The 19,055-nt window shown below is 40.0% G+C and overlaps 1 protein-coding gene and 1 non-coding gene across 4 annotated transcripts in view; both read left to right on the top strand.

Moving 5' to 3' along the window:
* Positions 1–14,043, top strand: part of MRTFB (myocardin related transcription factor B) — a 69,297-nt gene extending 55,254 nt beyond the window's left edge. For 2 of the 3 annotated variants that reach the window (XM_063414834.1, XM_063414835.1), the window contains 6 exons: positions 322–1,344; positions 2,700–2,855; positions 5,168–5,326; positions 5,613–5,750; positions 6,900–6,960; positions 8,619–14,043. In XM_063414834.1, coding sequence (XP_063270904.1) covers positions 322–1,344; positions 2,700–2,855; positions 5,168–5,326; positions 5,613–5,750; positions 6,900–6,960; positions 8,619–9,157 — 2,076 coding nt within the window. In that variant the 3' untranslated portion in view covers positions 9,158–14,043. The remainder of the gene's footprint in view (positions 1–321; positions 1,345–2,699; positions 2,856–5,167; positions 5,327–5,612; positions 5,751–6,899; positions 6,961–8,618) is intronic. The other variant, XM_063414836.1, reaches the window with a different exon arrangement.
* A 4,216-nt stretch (positions 14,044–18,259) lies between these two features.
* On the top strand, positions 18,260–18,331 carry TRNAT-CGU (transfer RNA threonine (anticodon CGU)). Its single transcript has one exon. It is a non-coding gene; the product is annotated as a tRNA-Thr (tRNA).
* Positions 18,332–19,055: the final 724 nt, after the last annotated feature.

The following is a 19,055-nucleotide window of genomic DNA, read 5'->3' as shown; positions in this document are numbered from 1 at the left end:
GCTTCAGAGGTTTTTAGCTCAGAACTGGAGCTGTAGGTGCATTTTTCCATGTTGAATATTTATTAAAAAAGCATCATCAGTTTGCTACTATTCACTGTACACCTGAACACTGCTGAGATTTTAGCCACCTAAACACTAAAGTAAGTAGGAAGTCATGGAAACGTGTTCATGCTGTCAGAACCCAGAGGTGTAATAAATAGCAAATATGCTAACGAAAATAATTTTCATTATTAAGATGTAATAAGAATGCATATCAGTCACTTTTAATATTTTCCTTTTTTATTATAGTGTTTTATTTCATTTTATTTTATTTTATTTCAGGTAGCAGAGCTTAAAATGGAGCTGAAGCTGAGGGGATTACCAGTGTCTGGAACAAAAACAGACCTTATTGAGCGTCTGAAAACCTACCAAGATCTTAACAACAATGGGGTTGCTACAAGTACCTCTGTGACAGTGACCACTTCTAGTGGGGCCACAGGTAACACTGGGGAAGTGACTGTGGCATTTCCTGTTGCAACAGTAAATAAACCAGTGGCTAATACGACACCCAGCTTCCCTCCAGAAAAAACATCCACTGGATCTGGCAGCAAAGCAGTAAAAACGGAGAACATCAACTCTCCCTTGCCCGTATCTCCCTCTCCTTCCGAACAGTCGAGTCTAAGCACAGATGACACGAGTATGGCAGACACTTTCCCAGAAATGACCATGATGTCACCGTCCCAGTTCCTAAGTACTTCACCACTGAGAGCAAATACAAACGAGGACAATCAGAGTCGCAGCAGTGGAAGCATCTCAACCATGGAGTTTGATGTAGCAGAAAAGGACCGCAAGCTTCAAGAAAAAGAAAAACAGATCGAAGAGCTCAAAAGAAAACTGGAACAAGAGCAAAAACTTGTGGAAGTATTGAAAATGCAACTTGAGGTTGAAAAAAGAGGACAACAGCAACAGTCTCAGACTTTTGGTAACTCAGCTACTTTGGAACAGAAGCAGTTTGGTGCTGCTGTCAAAGATGAAACTGCTCCTGCTGACTGCTCAAGTACAAGTCAGTCTGTACCTGTACCCAGCCATTCCTTAGGACAGTCAGTGTACACCGCTGGCCAGAACCCAGTTGCCAAAAAGGCGGTTGTTATCAAGCAGGAGATACCTGTGGCCAAAGCTGAACCCCAGAATGCCATTTCTCAGTTTTATGTTAGTCCACAGAGGCAGCCACAAACTGCAGTTGTTGCCCAGCCTCAAGCTTTATTAACTACCCAAGGAACTGCCCAGCTGCTCCTCCCACTGTCTATCCAGGCACCGAATGCTGCTACTGCAGTGCAGTTACCAGTTGGAAATATCAAGTTGCAGGTAAGAGTGTTTCTATTTTTTTATCATGTAACCTTCAGGGCAGTGTTTCATTACTTGGTGTAATAGGTAAATAGGTAAATGTGCTGCTTGTAAGTATTAACTTAAAAATCAGGCTTAGCCTTTTTCTGCTTAAGGGAAACAGTAGAAAAGCTTGAGCCAATTTTGTAATACCTGCTTCTAATACTTGTTTCTCTGCAACTTTTGTTCCCAGTTACTCTTTCCTGAAAAGCAGTTGTCTTACCATGTACTGCCTGCATGCAGAATTTGATTTATAGTAGCATATACCATCATTTTGTTAACTGCAAACTGTAATAAAGAGCTACACTGTCAGTACTTTGTTTTGAGATAGCCCTGTTTGCAAAACATGTGAACTGCCTTGTGTGGTGGTGCTTCAACATATTTTAAAATGCGAATGCCAGGTTTGTAGAACTCTCCTGTGGACTTGGAAAAAGAAACCATGGTTATTATACAAGTATTATTTCTAGGCTGATTACAGGTAGTGAATAAATACAGCCTAAACCAAGACAGGCTATAAATACAGAGGTGTAAGAGTAATCTGACCAAGCTGAGTCAGTGTAACTGTTGGTCTGAGGTAGAATTAAGCAGTAATGCACTTCCCAGTGGCATTGCTGGAATTTCCACTGCCACCCATCATGGCAGCAAAATATTCTTCCAGCTGCAGTGTGTCCGTGGCTGTTGTGCATGCTGTGGGCCTAGCTGCAAACCTGTGCAGCAGCACGTGCAGCAATCTTTATGAGGGGTGGAAAATTCTGGTGAGGATGGGCCCCAGTGTGCAGTGCAAGAACTGTTCCTAGGAGTTACACACCCAGCTCTCCACGTAAATTGTTCTAAAACCCTGCTAGAATTCTCTAACAACCTTAAGCAGCTTGTCCTGGTATTTTACTTCACCGATACTCCAAAAAGTTTTCCACTACATTTAAATTATTTTCATGAGGTTGGACACACTTCTGGCTGTTCATTGGCCATTAAAAATTACCATGGTCTTAAAAGCAACCTTTTTCTTGTATCATCAGGTTTGTCTTCTGGTTACTCAAGACAGTTCTTACAGTCCTTTCTTATAGATTTATGCTCTCTCTGTCCCCTGTTATTTTCATCACTATCTGCTGGGCTCCCCCCAGTTTGTCTTAAACTCCGTTGGCACAATAAACATCACCTTTTAGCTGGGAATTCCCCAGTACCAAACGCTGTAACAGTTTGGTTTCCTGTACAGTTCACACTCATCCCTCCCAGAATACATTTTATTGCTATTCTGCATAAGGTGTGCAACAGATTTTTACATGATGTAACTTACTGTGAGATACAAATAATGCAAATATTTTATCTTCATCCTTTAGGCTCAATCACAAGCTGGAATACAGACCCCATCACAAATACCTGCTCCTATTTCTTCCTCTGGCCTGGTGCAGACAGCACCTCAGATGCATACTCCACAATCAAAACAAAATACCAGCATGCAGCATGCACTTGGTCAGACCCAACAAATCAGAAAGGTTTGTGGACAGCAATAAACATTAAGATAAATAGTTGTATAATCTAGTTCTAGGTAGTGCTTTCAGAATCTTTTATGTGTCAGCTGTGTTACATACAAATGATCAAGTCACCGATACCTGTACTGTGTTTTTCTGTGTGGTACAGTGGGCTTGTAACCCCTTCTCTTTCCAAAATCTTAGTCTGTGCAGGACTTGATTTTTCAGTTGCAAATAAATACATTGTCTAAAGACTTTTTATCTTAATGGTACACTTAGGGCATGACTCTTTCTACATCCTTACTCACGCTTGGCACAAATGGTGTGTACCAGGTATATTCCAGTCAGTTTCTCCTACTTGCCTCTGGCTCTAAATGGGAGATTCTCAGAGGCAGTTCTTAAGAGAAAGCTTTTACCTGTGACTTCAGAGATATATTCTTTTATAGAAGTTAATTTTGGTTTTCTTACTTTCCTTGTTGATTTCATCCCTCCTTATGAAGAAAGCTGTGGACTCAGATCCTGAGGATGGTAATTCCAGTCAAAACCCTACCATACCTCTTCCTAAGGAATGCAGGGTGTGATTCAGAGAGCTCCTTCTCTTCCTCTCTACTGCAAACAATCAGTTCTGTAATGCCCTGGATGTTCTGTTGTGACTGCCACTCCAGTCATGTTCATATGGGAAATGATATCAACCCATCAGCACCAGTCAGCACAAAATAAAAGGTTTTCTCCTCTGAGCCTCTTCCAGGCTGACCTCTGTTATTAAGAACATGGAGATTAGTTTTGGACTTTATTGTATCCTTATCAGTATTGCTATTGTAGGGCTCCTGTTACTTAGGACAGCAAGGCTTTTCAGCCTGCCCCTAGTGACAGATAAATCACAACTTAAATTCCAAGGTAAAGAGCATAGTTTTTACAGTATAGTATGTAACTGCTATATTTCAGCCTTCAGAGTTCTTATTTCATTTTACAAAAGTGCATTATGAGCCCCATGTTCTGCTGTGATTTGGGGATTGTACCTGAGCAGTGTCACCTTGTCTGCCTCTGCTTGGGCTCTTGTTCCAGATAAGGCCTTAGAAGATGCACAATTGTTCTTTGCCATTCTCTAGAGAGCTGGCTAATAAAGGGGGGGACACAGCTAAAGGAGCACCAATACCCTTCAGACTGCTTGTTCAATCTGTTTCATTTCATGGACATTGAGGCTGTCCTCCAGAAGTCAAAACTGCATGACATACATCCAAAAAGCAGATTTCATGCAGGTTCTCTGTGATTTGGTGAAGGGCTAATCTTACCCTGTTAATTCACCAGGTCCTATAGAGAAAGTTTCCAGTCATTCTGAGGCACGTACTTGTGCCAGAGACTGGCAGTGTGCTGCCACTGCAGCCACTGCCGCATCCAAGTTCCTGGAAATGTCTGCAGGACATAACCAGGATCTGTACCCTCGGCTCCTCCCCACTGTTCAGATTGGTTGTCATGAAATCCACAGTTCCCAGCAGAGTTTGCAGCCTGCATTGCATCAAAATGAAAATATTGATAAATACAGCAGATCAGGACACTGCTCATGCCTTCAGCATTAGATCTGCCTCTCTCCATCCATGACCTAAGATTTGTCACCTTTGTCATAAAGGTGTTTGGGGGTGATACTGAATTTAAAACAGCCTTCTGTGCTGATGGATTCATAGATTCTCTTCATCTCCCTTTAACTCAAAAGTATGAGAAGGATACTGCTGGGAATCATTTGCAGTAAGTATGTGGACTAGCAGATGAAGAATAAAAAGTTTAATATACCAGTAACCAAACTTATAGTTGATACCCGTGTTCATCAGTTTTATCTTCTGCCTCTCCCTCAGTCCTCATAGATACCTGTAGTTACTTCAAAAAAAAAATAGAATTATATGGCACAGACAAACCATTGTGCCTTAAAACCAGCAGGAGAGGGCAAGTGTGGATACAGGTACAGTTAGTATCAGGTCAGAAATGAGCTCATGTTTATTGACTGTCCACCAGGTGGGGAAATCATGGATATGCTATTGAACTGTCCCATACACTTTCCTCATACTTCCCAGAAAACTACAGGAAAATATTTTTAGTAATGAGTGATGAATGAAAGTATGTCAGAGCACAAAGCTTTTTTCAGAGACTAACTGTTCTGAATTTACCAATTATTCCACTGAAAGGAAAAATCAGTTTAAATAACATTCATTTAACAGGGAATTTAAACAAGCAAGTATTTTAGAAACAAAGGTGTTATATTTCATTAATGTAATTTATCCAGTGTTACCTTTTCTTAAAAATAAAAACGCACAATCTAAGACTGACCTGTTAATCCTTTTCAGGTTTTTCCACCTGCCACATCAAATGCAGTATTTTCCTATCAGACTGCACCAGTTTCAACACCTTCACAAACTTTTATTAATAAAACATCAAACTCTAACATTCACCCTGCTGGTAATCAGGTGCTCTCTGTGCAGAATGGACCTGCTGCTCCCAGCAAGGTAAGGATATCCCAACAATCTTCCATAAAGCTCAGGTTTATATTCTTATTCTTACATAACATGCAACTATTTACATATGGCAGTTCCCTCAAGGAAAAATGTGTCATAGATTTTAATAATGCCTCTATGTGCATATGTGTGAGAAAGGGAGAAAGAAACTTATTTTATCCCTCTGATTACGCTAATACATAGATTGTTGTGACACAATAGAATAATCTGTAGCGTTTGATACATCCTGCATTCACTAAATCACATTATTTAGTCATTATTTTGTTCTTTCTCGCAGCCTGGGTCTCCATCTCAAGCCCAGCCTTACATTGTTCAGCAGCCCCTCTTCAACAGCACAGTGTCCAAGGCTAAGGATCCTCCTCGTTACGAAGAGGCCATAAAACAGACCCGCAATATTCAGCCATCACACCGTGAGGTACTGGTTTTCTTCAGACTGTTAAAAACAGAGCTTTTCTCTACAATTACCAAAAACATTGCTTCTTTTAGGGTTTTTTGAGGGTTTTTTGGTGTCAAGATTTTCTAACGTACCCTGTTACTAGTTTCATAACTGCCTTTAACTACAGGAGTCCTGTTTCATTATTCTTTTACTAAAGCAGCATATATGTAAATAAGTCTTAGAGTTCCCAGCTGGTGATACATCTAATTGGGATAATGCTGCTATTGCTACTAACAGTAACTAGCCTTCAGATGATTTGTATCAGAGGAAATTTATGAACAAAACTAATGAATATCCCTAATTTCATGCATTTCAGAACTATGCCAAAAGATAAACCCTTGTAGCCCCTAGTGTTGGTTGGATTTTTGTGGTGGCAGATCTCAGGCACAGCTAGGGGTGCTTAATGCCCCTTCCTGTGTCCTTGCCATGTGCAGAACATCCCCACAGTGAGGGCACACAGGTCACGCTATCACTGCCAGCCAGGCAGGGGTTCCCCACTAGATCTCCTGAGGACAAATCACTTCCCATCCCTGGAGTTTAAGCAATGGTTTAAAACACTTCTTCAGACCTTCATCAAAGTCTCCACTTTTTCTAGACTTGTTTTTGAATGAGTGAATTTGTGGGGGGTTTTGTTACCTTTTGCTTAGGGTTCAATTATTTAGGCTGTTTAAAACAGAAATAAGCCCCCACTTAAAAAAATAAAAGAACATAAATCTACAAATTGGGAAAAAGCCCCAGAGATAGCTAATAAAGTGCATCTTACATGATGGCCATTCACAAGCTAGTTGTGAGACAGCAGAGCAGGGTTTGCAACCCCAGAGCGCTGCAGTTATTGTTACCCTGGTACAAAGTGGGGTCAGTGACTCTCCTGATCCTTAGCTTCCTGCACCTCCCTCCTAGGTTGCCTTCATTAAGTCTTTGTCATGCTCTTTCCCTATTCCTCTGTACAACCATAGAGATTGCAAATATCTGTCCAAAGTATCTGTTTTCTAGATAGACAATTTCATATTAAGCATTTTAGCCTTTATCATAGGTTAGTACTTACATCCTGTTGGGAGAAGCTAGGAACAATGAGCATAGGAAAGAGTACCACATGAAAGAGAATAACCCTGTTCTCCTGCACTACAGATTTCCAGTGCACACAGCCAGCAGATGGATGATCTGTTTGATATTCTCATCAAGAGTGGAGGTAAGCTCATTGACAGCTGTGTGATGTAGAGATTTAAAAACTCGCTGCTATAATCAAATGAGAATTCTTATAGGAACAGGAGTTAGAAGCTATCCAGTCTGTATGAAACTAAATTTCTGAAAGTTTGCTTAGTTCCTTATTAAAGAAAACATTTACCAAAACACATACAGTCAACCTGCTGTGGAACTTCAATGATTGCAAATTAGCTCAGGTAGACCTTTACAATAATCTCTACAGCATTCAAATGATTAAAATAACACTTTAGGTTAGCACAGACATACTTTATCAAAATTGGAAAAATTGAGCAAGTCCATAACATGTTTATTGAGATTATACAAAGAACAGAATATGGTAAGAGTTAAAGCATGTTGGCAGTAAAATTTTATTAAACGTAACCATGTGTTATCAACTGTGAACATCAAAGATACATTATTGGGAAAAGTGTGCATGAACTACATAGAGACACTGATGTCATTTCTGTCAGTTAAAATAAGGGAGCTATGAGAAAGGCACTGAAATAACTGAAGTAATAAACAGAGTAGCTCAGCAATAAAAGAAGGAGGCTTTCAGCCATAATTAGGCTTAGTAGACCAAGAAGCCATTACAATACTGGGAAATGCTGTGATGCCAAGTGATTCAATTAACAGAATGGTCTGTAACTGCTGTCATGTAAGGATCTTGACAGGAGTGAATGCCAAGGCAGGCGTTCTAAGCTACTGGAAGACTTCAGCCATATTCTAAACATCAGAGTATTTTTTCTTTTTCAAAGCAAATTGCAAGGTCACCTGCAGAAAATGTCAGTAGACTGACATAAGTAACTTGTGTACTCAACAACTCAAGCTAAGTTAATGATAATCTTTATGAAAAAAATGAAATAAAACATTCAGGGCTCTTGCACTTAATGTAAGTAAGCTCTGCACTGAAAAATGTTTTGTTTACTAATGTACTTCAGGAGAGTGAGAAGGATGTGGGTTTTTCCTTGGAAAACCAGCACAAAATATGTTGTCAGGTATGTTTTTGCTGCTAGGAACATCACTTGTGCTAGAGGATTTATTTGGATATTTGTCTGTCTTATTTTTGGGCTTTATTAACATCTAAGAATAAATTGGAACTTATGTTTTATATCCCGTTATTGTTACTGCCACTATTTTACATGCAACTTCTTGGCAGAAGTTAGTTTTAGATTCTAGAATTGGAATAAATGCTTCTTAATCACATCAGTTCATCTCATGGACTTCTAATTAATCAATGTGGACTGTGCTAAACAGGGATGAAATTGAAAATTGGTTTGGGTAATCTCTAGACAACGAAATGTGTTGGTTCCATAATTATTCCAGTTAATGAGAAGAACTATAAACATGAAGGAGGTTAAGGTAACATCTAGAAATACATTCCTTTTTTCATTAATACTGATGTGAATTGGCTGAGCTATCACTGAAAGCAGATTTGTGGGACTTTTAAACAATACTCTCTTGTTCATGGAGGCCTTGCCAGAGTCTGATGTGTGTGAGTATGAGTGGGGCAGCAAAGTGACTGTTACTGCACTTAATTCACTGTGGATGCATCCCCAGGTGGGCAAAGAAGGGCTGCAAGTTCTAAGCATGAGAATATTATGTGATGATCTTTTTGAATTCAACAGTGAGGTTTTTTTATTACAGAGATATCCCTTCCAATAAAAGAAGAACCATCTCCCATATCTAAAATGAGACCAGTAACAGCCAACATCACTACAATGCCAGTGAACACAGTGATATCCCGCCCACCTCCACAGATCCAAATGGCCCCTCCTCCTGTGTCCTTAGAACCAACAAGCAGCTTGTCTGTAAGTCTGGAAAACCAACTCGAAGCCCTCTTGGATGGAACTTTACCATCAGGTAATGAAATTCCTCAACTGACAAGCAGTAATGAGGACAGAGAGTCATTTTCCTTAATTGAAGACCTCCAGAATGATCTGCTTAATCACTCCAGCATTTTAGATCACTCCCATTCACCCATGGAAACATCTGACCCACAGTTTACTGCTAATAATTCTTGTCTGTCTCTTGACCTTCCCGATACAAATTTGGACAATATGGAATGGCTGGACATTACAATGCCCAGCTCCTCATCTGGACTCACCCCTCTCAGTTCTGCTGCCCCGAGCGTGTTTTCCACTGACTTTCTAGATCCACAAGATCTACAGTTGCACTGGGATTAAGCTATAGCCAATGAGAACACGACCTGCAAGTCTCTTTACAGCAGAGGTCCATTATTATACCATTCTGATTGCAGTTAATATCAATTAGGACAGTAATGTTTGGAAGAACAAATGCTTGAAGCTAATTCCTTATTGATTTTCAAGTTTACAACAGTGAATCACTTTATGCACCTATCAGTAATGCAGATCAAGGCCCTCTGAAAGCTGTATTTCACAAGGCAAGAAAGGATGATTGTACTTCGTGATTAAAAGTACCCCAAGGTAAATGTTCCACAAATATTAAAGAAAGAAGTTAACGTCTCCGACTTTGTAATGCTTAAATGAGCAACACAACATGACTAAACTTAGAGTGAGATGTCAGTTCTCTGTATTGACCCAGTGAGCAAATGTCTGGGGGAGGGGAGGTATCACTGCACTTCATTGTTCCTGTGGAAAGCCTGAGCCAGGTTCAGAACTAATTGTGAGGGCAAAGGCAAGTAGAAGCACTGGCTGGTTCAGTGACATTTCATATATCTAGTCTCTTAATTTGTTCAAATTGTTTTTATATTTTGCTTTTGTGGATTTTAAAACACTTCTCCCATTCTGTAATCATGAGGGAGGAATTTAACTGCATCCAAAGGGATATTAAGTGTAATTGCAAGAAATCCACTGTAGCTATGCCAGGTAATATTGAGAACACTGAATTTTCTATAGCAATGCTCTGGATTTAATAGCTAGGTTTTAATGTGTATATCAGACAGTTATTTGTATACTCTTTTAACTTTATATAGCTTATTTTTGTGAACAGAGGGGAACACAGTGGTCTTCAAACAAGAGATTACTATAATGGAAGTAAATATCCTGTTCTGCTTTGTGTTTGAGGATATTTGTAGATCATTGAATCCAGTATCTCAGCATATTAGAAAAGTTTGAGGAAGTAGAAAAGTTTCATTAATAGTGTTGTACACTACAATCCTGCAAGCATCTATGCAAGAATAGTCCCAATGTCCTCAATAAAAGATGTTTGTAGGATGAGATCAAGTTGCTGGGGACAGTACTGACAGAACAACCATCATTTCTTAATGAATACTTTGTTGAACAGCTTTTGTCTGCCACTGTATAACATCAGAGAAACCAACAGAGAAGCTGCTCAGTGCAAATCCTAAACACCAGGATCAGAATGTACTGTTGATAAGAAGGCATATTGCATATCTCAAACAGAGAATAGCAAAAATTAAGCTCTTACCTCACAGCACAGCACACCATGTGAATATTTGTTTTGTTTTAAAGCCCTTAGTTGTTGTTTTCAGAGCCTATTATGAAAGCAGTTAGAAAAACAAACAAAAAGTTCAAGTAGAACTAATACACTTTGACATTCTATGGTTGTCTCTCAGGTAATAGCTGGTAAATGTTGCCATAGATGATGGAGGTTGATAATCAAACACAAAATTGGAATTTCCTATTAGGGGATGCCTAAATTAAGATAAAAGGAAACATTTCCTGTTTCCTGAAATAGGGAAATATTGTCTGTTTTCTAGTCTGAAAGCTGATTATGTTGCATGGTTCTTTCCTCATCAAGTTACAAAAATAAAGTTCTGTAGGATTGAATGAAAAAATGCCCCAAAGCTTTTACCTACTTCTTAGATTAATGATATGTATCAGAGAAATACTGAAAACAGTAAGTAGCTGTTATCCACTTAGCCACCTTCATAACATTTTTCAAAAAGAAAAACACAAAACAATCATGTTAACATCAACCAAATACTTTGTCAGAAAATGTTAGGGAATTACCTGAAAATTTCGATGTCCAGATATAACATGGTCTGGTTTACTGACACGACAGAATTCCATTGGCTTCAGATAAAATAATGGATTACATCATTGATTCAGGGTTTGAACTGATACCATATGTTTGCATCATATCAATTACAGCACTTTAAATCATTATGTATCTTCACTGGTTTCACTGGCCAAGAATTACTGTAATATGAAACTAAGTACAAGAAAACAATCTTTGGAGATTTTTACTTCACACAGTTGAAAGACATAATTCCTTATTCCTTCTTGCTGTGCCTACAATACTTGAGTACAATATTACATGTGGACTGTTTGCCTTAAGCTTTGATGGTATAGGACTTTTCAGTAACAGTGAACTCTTAACATTCAACTTTTTGCATTCCTGTTCATCATCCTGTCTTGGGAGCTAATACTCTGAGATACGAAGTGCCCTCAGCTGTTATGAGAATAAGAATTAAGGACTCTTGGTCTGATAGGAACAACTCTGAATGAAATTTAGTGTTCTGCAGTACTGTCAGTTTATTATGTGTGATACACCAGACATCATACAATATATGTGTGGTTAGAGTTATCCCTTTTTGACCCTGCCTCCTGATTAAATGAGAGGCAGGTAAATTAATTTTTAGAGGACAAATTAACCTAGAGCAACTGTACTGTCATTTTTGATATGCATGTAAATAGAGCTTGAAACTGGCAAAGTCATCTTGCTACAAAATTACCCTTATTGGCAGTGTAGAATGTTAATTAATCCATAGGAATCTTTGTGCAGAAATAAACCCAAACAGTTGAGATGTCTTGTTATCAGTACGGTATAGCTTTCTGCTCTGAACGTCTATTTGAAAAAAAAAAAAATTAAGGGATCATTTTAGTTTCTCAAGTACAAATATTCTAGTGTAGGGAATGTGTGATTACTTTTCTGTACGTTTCAGAATTGTGTATTAAACCTGATATAAAATGGTTTGCTTTAGACTTTGTTCTGAAATGTGATATGTTTGCCATAGTTGTATATGCCTGTTTATGGCAGAAATAGGTTTTGCTTAGACTTTTGTGTGTGCATGTTTTACATGAAAATTTTTGTAGCACAAATACAATACATCTTAGAAATTTAACCATGACTGGGCAGTTTGACTGCACAGAAGTGAATCTTTCTCATTAAGAGAACAGTTGCAAAGGAATGCACTGGCACTAAATTTGCCATTTAATGGCTGCAGTATACTAACAGAATGCATCCTATCAAATGTGGTGTTAGTGGGTCCTTCAAAGTCATTAGGAATAACTTTTAATCAGTGTGAAAATCAAAAGTTGGTTGTTTACACATCTAGACAGAGAGAGCTCAGACAAGTTTTAGAAGGCTCATATTACTCAAGAGGAATCACATCCTGTGTTCAGTAGAGAAATGGGATTTGTTACGCACTTTTAGTGCCATTCAGTATCAGTTACAGCAAGAAAGTTTACAGGCAAAATTTTGTTTAACATTAGAAATAGTTAAAAAAGCATTGCCATCTTCTCTCTGACAATAAAATTAATTTGTGGCAGTTTTTCTCTACAGAAATTTGAGGTGTAGTCTAGCAACGTGGACTTGCAGACCTGCAGAATCAGAACTTACAAAGCTGAGGCCACAGCTTTTAGAGATAATCACCATTTAATACTGACACTTATTTCCCAGGTATTTCTAAATTCACCAACAGGAGTCATGTTCAGAGAAGATGATGACCCAAACAGAAATGTCAATATTAAACTCTTCTGTTACATAATCTCAAACATTCAGATGCCTCAAAAGTGTAGGCACTGTAATCAGAACCCAAGCACAAACTGCTGAACTGTTTTCAAGACAGAGGGATTACAATTACAGATACAGTGAACTGGAAGGGCATTATCTAATCAAAACACAGGAAAGCTCACCGATGTAAACAATTATTATTTGGATGGCATCTTAAGTGTATTATAAACTTAAAGCAAACTCTATTAAAACTGGAAAAAAAATCTTCCACTTATCTCTAGTAAATGTTCTGTTGAAACTCTTGGTATTGTGGTCTATGAAATCAGCTTTCAGTGACTTCTAGACCATACCCCAGAAGGTATTTCATGTGACAGCTGTGGAATTGAGTTACATATAGTATATACATGGCCAATAAAGAACATCCATTAAAACGTGAAATAATCTCAAATATTACTTTTATACCAGTTTGCTAGGAATAAAGTGCAAAAAAGAGACACCTACATCATTCTGTAGTGTCCAATACTGAATATAAAGTGTTTTTAAGTTAAAAGTGCATAAATGTATTTGTAGAAATCTAGCCAAAAAAAGCCATTCTAGCTGTGAGAGCAAATTCTCAAAAAAATGCAGAGAATGGTTAATAACTATATAATCATACTATTTTTATAAAAATAATACTGCTCAGATATTCAAAAGACAGCCTAAAATAAATTATAATAATATAAAATTTAAATAGGAACCAAAGCATTGCCATTTATATTGCCAAAGGAGGCACTTTGTATTTTAAAAAATAGGAAATTAAATCCCCAGAAGTGTTATCCATACTTTTTTAAAATTAAGGATGTAGATATTTTCAAAGCTGTTTTTGATGTTTAACAGTACAGATTTGTTTTTGTTGTTTGAGAAATTTGTAGTAGGTAATAGCACAGGCTTTTTTTCCAGATAGGATTTCCTTCACAGTACGGCTTGCAGTAGAAATAACGCTAACCCTAGTAGGTGTTTCTCTTCTCCTTTTCATAGTCATAATTATGTCTTAGCATCTCATTTTGTGAAAAGAAGAAGATAAACATCTGTCTCTGGGGTCCTCTTCATTTAAGCACTACTTTACTAAATGCAAATTATGGCAATCAGGGCGTCAGTTTATGTATTGCCTTTCTAGAAGAAACCATGATGCCTTTGTATTTGCTGTTTGCACCCCTGAAATCAATTCCATATGTTTGAATGCCATATGTTTTGCACATTGTACTGTATATATGTAATGCATACTGTATTTTTATATGTGTACTACATTTATCAAATATTTTGTACATAGTGGCAATATTGTAGCTACTGAGGAAATGTTTGATATTTCAGCATTTTTGCTAAGTGTCTCAAATAAAAAAGGAAAACTGTTCATTTGTCCATGGTTACTATTTAAAAGTGAATGTATCCTTCTGACTTCTATGAGTCTGAAACATTTGGCCTATAGTCTCAGTACCTTTCCCACACAAAGGAGTAAGAATGAACCTGCACTTAGACAAACTCCAAGACAATTATGGTTTGTCTTCAAAATCAGAGACAAATTCTGTAAAAACAGAGACTTCCTGAACCCTCAGAGTTTAGCTTTGGACTTTCATTTATTTAGCAATTTTTTATCTAGAATCATTTACTCATAGAATGGCCTGGGTTGGAAGGGCCCTTAAAGCTCGTCTTGTCCCTTGCCATGGCAAGGACAGCATTCACTATCCCAGACTGCTCCAAGCATCGTCCAGCCTGGCCTTGGACACAGGCAGGGTGGGGCAGCCACAGCTGCTCTGCGTCTTTACTCCTCACAGTAAAGACTTTCCTCCTCATAGCCAACCTAAACCTGCTCTCTTTCACCTGGAATGCGTTCCCCCTCGTCCTCCCACTACAAATCTCTTGTCATGCACTTTAATACATGACCTTCCCAAATTCTTCCAAGGTTTTCAAGATGTGTTGGGTTGTGAGATTTTGTATTTTTGATTTGCATTTTGCTCAGCTTCTAGAATACCTGAATGCATTTTTTCAGGAGAATGAGCTATGAGCTGTTTGCACAAGCTTCTTTTAAGGATAAAGCTGTTTCATGTAAATATTAAGTGTTATACTTCCCCTTGTGAAGGTAGTCCTTCACCCACCCTTTTCCTCTTTAAAGTCTGTTCTATAGTGATACCATCAGAACTTGGCCAAATATTAAAACCTCTGTGAAGTAGTAAGTAGTCATTGAATAAAACTGAATAAATTAAGAAGTACTAATAATCACTTTAAATTTCATTAAATACCTTTTCTCTATGAACTTTAACCTTTGTAAAAGTTTGTAGGCTATATGTGCCTCCAACTTACAGATATCACACACCAAACACAAATATTGCAAAACAAGTGCAGTCCTTTTTGCCCATGTATTTGTGCATTACATAAATTATAGCTGGAGAATAACAGAGATCAAGCATTTGTTTTGGTGCCAGCTGGCAATCTGGGGGGTTGATTGTTTTACAATGGCAGTACAAACACAACCCTTCCTCATAAGGTGTCTTCATATTAATACTTGATGTAAACACAAAACAAGGCTTAATAAAACTTGAGATTTTGCTGAGTGAACTTTTTCCACAGGCTAAACCCTGATTTCCAATAAAACCTCAGTTTATTCAGACACTTTCTACAGATGGCCATCAGCAGGTCTGTCTTTACTCTGTACCACATTCAATGCCATTTGCCCCTGCCTATTGGCTTGTTGTAATTGTACAGATGTCTAGAGGGGATGTATTTCTTAGAGTATTTGTACTGTCTCGAGTAGGAGATGTTTCTTTGATGGCAAAGAAGTCACACAGATTTCCCCAAACCCCAAGGTATAGTCTGCAACCTTACCAAGACATTCCTAATGCAAAATCAAAGTAACAAGTTAGAGCTTCTGAGAGCCAACAGCCAGAGCTTGGGGTCTTTTCCTTCAAGTGTTTATCCATAAATGTAACAAGTAACTCTGAGATAAATACTTCCCTTCATGTAAAAACCTTACCTGAAGTTGAGTCTCGAGTCTTCTCTGCAGAAGAAGGACTTCAGAGCCACTGTGCCATCTCCTGTGCCATTCTTGAACCCCTCCATGACAAGTGCCGTGGATTAGAAGTTGAAATAGTGAACAGAAACATTCTTTCATACAGCTAAGACAAAGTCAAAGCTCAAGTAACTGCAACGGAGCAGCATTCCAGCTCCTTGGCATCCCATAGCAAGTCCTTATAAAACTCAGTTGCACCCAACCTACATAAATAGGGTTGTTCCCCTGTATCTCACAGGAGTCAGGGAATGTGTTGAAAGGCCCGGTTTTGCACATGAAACAGACACCAAAGCCTCTCCTAAAGCAACACCTCCATCTCATATGTGTGAGGATAAGGAAAGAAAGAAAACCAACTGATTATTTCTCCATCCAGCAAAATCTCTGACAGTGTCTTTTCAGCAACAGAATCCTCTAAGCCTTCCCTTTTGAAAAGTCATGTTGTGTTCAAAGCTTGTGTCAGGAGAGAACAGCCCTTAATGCACGGGGAGGACTCAGCCTGGGGGAAGGGCTTTCACACCGAGCTCAAACAGGGTAAGGGCCAGCATAAAAGACAGTTCCACACAAATTATCCAGACCAAAAGGGCAATCACACTTTTTAAAATCAAGTTAACTTTTAAATTATAAAAACTATTGCGATAAATCAGCTCACCATTAAACAGCACTTTGTTTAGACAGAAACAGGTTCTCCAGACACACTAAGGAAGTTAGGCTCAGAGAGTACACAAATTTTTTAAACCAAATCAAGTATTTCCTCTTAATCTAATTAGAAGATCTTAACGAATTCAAATTGAAGTTTCCATCTCCCCATACTCTTAAGGAAGATCTTGATCAGTAGAAGTTGATTTACCATTAAAGTACAATTCCTGAAGCAAATACATTTATTAAAATGTAGTGTATCTCAAGACATAAAATGCACATGAACTCCACCAACAATTCAAACAGCCCTTGCACTCACCAAAAACTTACCTCTCAGCTTACAAGGATCCAAAAACATTAATAAACTGTGATGACAAGTTACAACTGGCAAATGGCACACATAAAACAGCAAATTTTGTAACAAGCAAGTAGGCCAGAAATCAAAATCATCAAACATGATTGATTAAAACTGAACTCCTTTCTGCTGCCAGCCTGGTAATACTAAGAGTAACTCCTTCAGCCAGGGGGGTAAGTGGCTCTCTGAGGCACCCAGTTCACAGACATTACCGATGTGAGAGGAGGGAGGCAGCTGCCACTCCTGCACACCATCACACTTTGAAATGCTGCAGTGATTACACTGACAAGGCAAATGCAGAATACAACAGTGCTATCCTCATTCCCAGCTTTCCCTAGTGCAGATGAGGGCATGTGATGAGCAAGACCAGCAGATAAACTCCAGCAAGCATTCAGATTGGCCAGGCCATTGGTTCTGCCCATAGTGGTGACTGGAAATCAGGTCACTTTGGGGGCAGCTTTTCCAATGTTGCAGCAAACACACTTAACAAAGGCTGACTGTCCCGTAAGGTAATTTAACTTAAACACTTTTCACTGCAGGTCAAGCTAATTCAAATCTCTCTGTTTCAACACAGGCAGGCATGGAGTTATCACAAACTAACAAATGGTAACTTTTAAAGAACTAAAATTTTTTCATACAGTCAAGGCCTCAAGCATGATTTTTCATGACGAGTGTTCAAAGAACATCCCAAAAGGATACATAAGTATTTCCCTGCTCACTGCAGGGTGGCTCAGCTAGAGGACCTTTGAAGGTCTCTTCCAAGCCCAGCTATTTTGGTTCTATATAAACCTTTTAATGCACCTGTATTACAGCACTACCAAATCAGTAACAATTATCTCAACCTTTACAATGTAACCTCAGTAATGTTTACCTGCTTCTTCCACAAGGAAACCAAAACCACACCAGAGGGAATATAAAACTTGGATATCAAGCAACAGTTTCATGGAGAATATAAACAGACCGCCAAAACAAACATTAAATGAAAATTAAAATTAAAAGCTTTGTTTTCAGGTCACACTTGTAAAAATCTAGGAGACCCAGTCTAGAAAATATCTAGAAAGTATCTTTTCTGCGTTTCAGAACACTGCGTTTTTTGAGGGAACAGCTACCAGGCAGCAAGTGTATTTAATTTAGTATTTACCATTTAATTACCCCAACATCTTGCATTCCTGCTTCTCTTCTTGGAGGAAGACAGTTTTAATGCCGCTTTTCCCCCGCTCTCTCAGCCGTTCTGGCCGGCGTGAAGGAGCCTCTCGAGTGCCATCTCCGGGCACCGCACCCTCACAGCCCCGCGGCGGCGCGGGCAGAGCGCGCTGCCCTCAGAGCGCCTCCACAGCCGGAGGAGAGGCTCCTGGCAGCTCCCCGAGCGCGAGAGAGACGGAGACGAAGGGAGAGCGAGACCGGGAGCGGTGGCAATCCCGGTCCGTCCCTCCGTCCGTCCCGCCCCCTCAGCGCCTCAGGGCCGGGCGCCCCCGCCAGGTGGCGGCGCAGGCGCGCGCGAGGGTGGGGCGTGGGCGGGCACGCGGGAATGGCGCCGCCGATAGAAGGGCGTCAGAAGAGCCCCTCAACGCAGGCGCGGTGGCCAAGTGGTAAGGCGTCGGTCTCGTAAACCGAAGATCACGGGTTCGAACCCCGTCCGTGCCTTGGCGGGTCCGCGCTGGCGGGAGCTTTCCCCATCATTTTTAGGAGAAGGCGGAGCCCCGGCCCGGCGGCCGCAGCCGGGACCGCGGCGGAGCGTGTGACCCGCCCGGCCCGGGCATGGCGGCTCCGCAGCGCGCCCGGCAAGGGCAGAGCCGCTGCCCCGCAGCGCAGGTACCCGGCCGAGGGGCCGCGCCGGCGGCAGCGGCCGCTCCGGCCCCGGCGGAGTTCTCGTGAATGTCCGGGCAGCCGCGCCTCCACCGCGGTCATCCCTGCCCTGCTGCGTGCCTCAGCCGCTGTGTGACCGTCCTCCTCTCATCTGCAGCAACAGAAGCGTTTTTCTTCCTTTTCTCTTGGAGCCTAATCCTGTTTACAGGAGACTCTCAGCTCAGCCTGAAGAAACAAAAAATAGTTTGAAATGTGAAAGGCCAAGGTTACTGTTGAGGCCGAGTGGAAGTTGTGTGATGCTTATTCTACACGGGCAAGTGCTGGTGCCCACCTTAACACGGAATCATCCCTGGGAGGAACATGTGGAGCCTCTGCAGGGTCTTGTTTGAGGAGATCCTCCAGCTCCTTCAACCTCTTCTTTGAAGAAAGTGCCTTCTCCAGAGGCTGCAGCTATCAAGATCATCCTGTAGTTCCCCAGGTCCCTTTCACTGATTCCCCCCCAATATGCCATCATGTAATTAAGTATTTATTAATTTGGTTCCATCTTCTGATTAGTAAACCA

Source organism: Prinia subflava, chromosome 17 (assembly GCF_021018805.1).
Source record: "Prinia subflava isolate CZ2003 ecotype Zambia chromosome 17, Cam_Psub_1.2, whole genome shotgun sequence".
NCBI lineage: Eukaryota > Metazoa > Chordata > Aves > Passeriformes > Cisticolidae > Prinia > Prinia subflava.
This window is presented reverse-complemented; position numbering and strand designations above follow the sequence as displayed.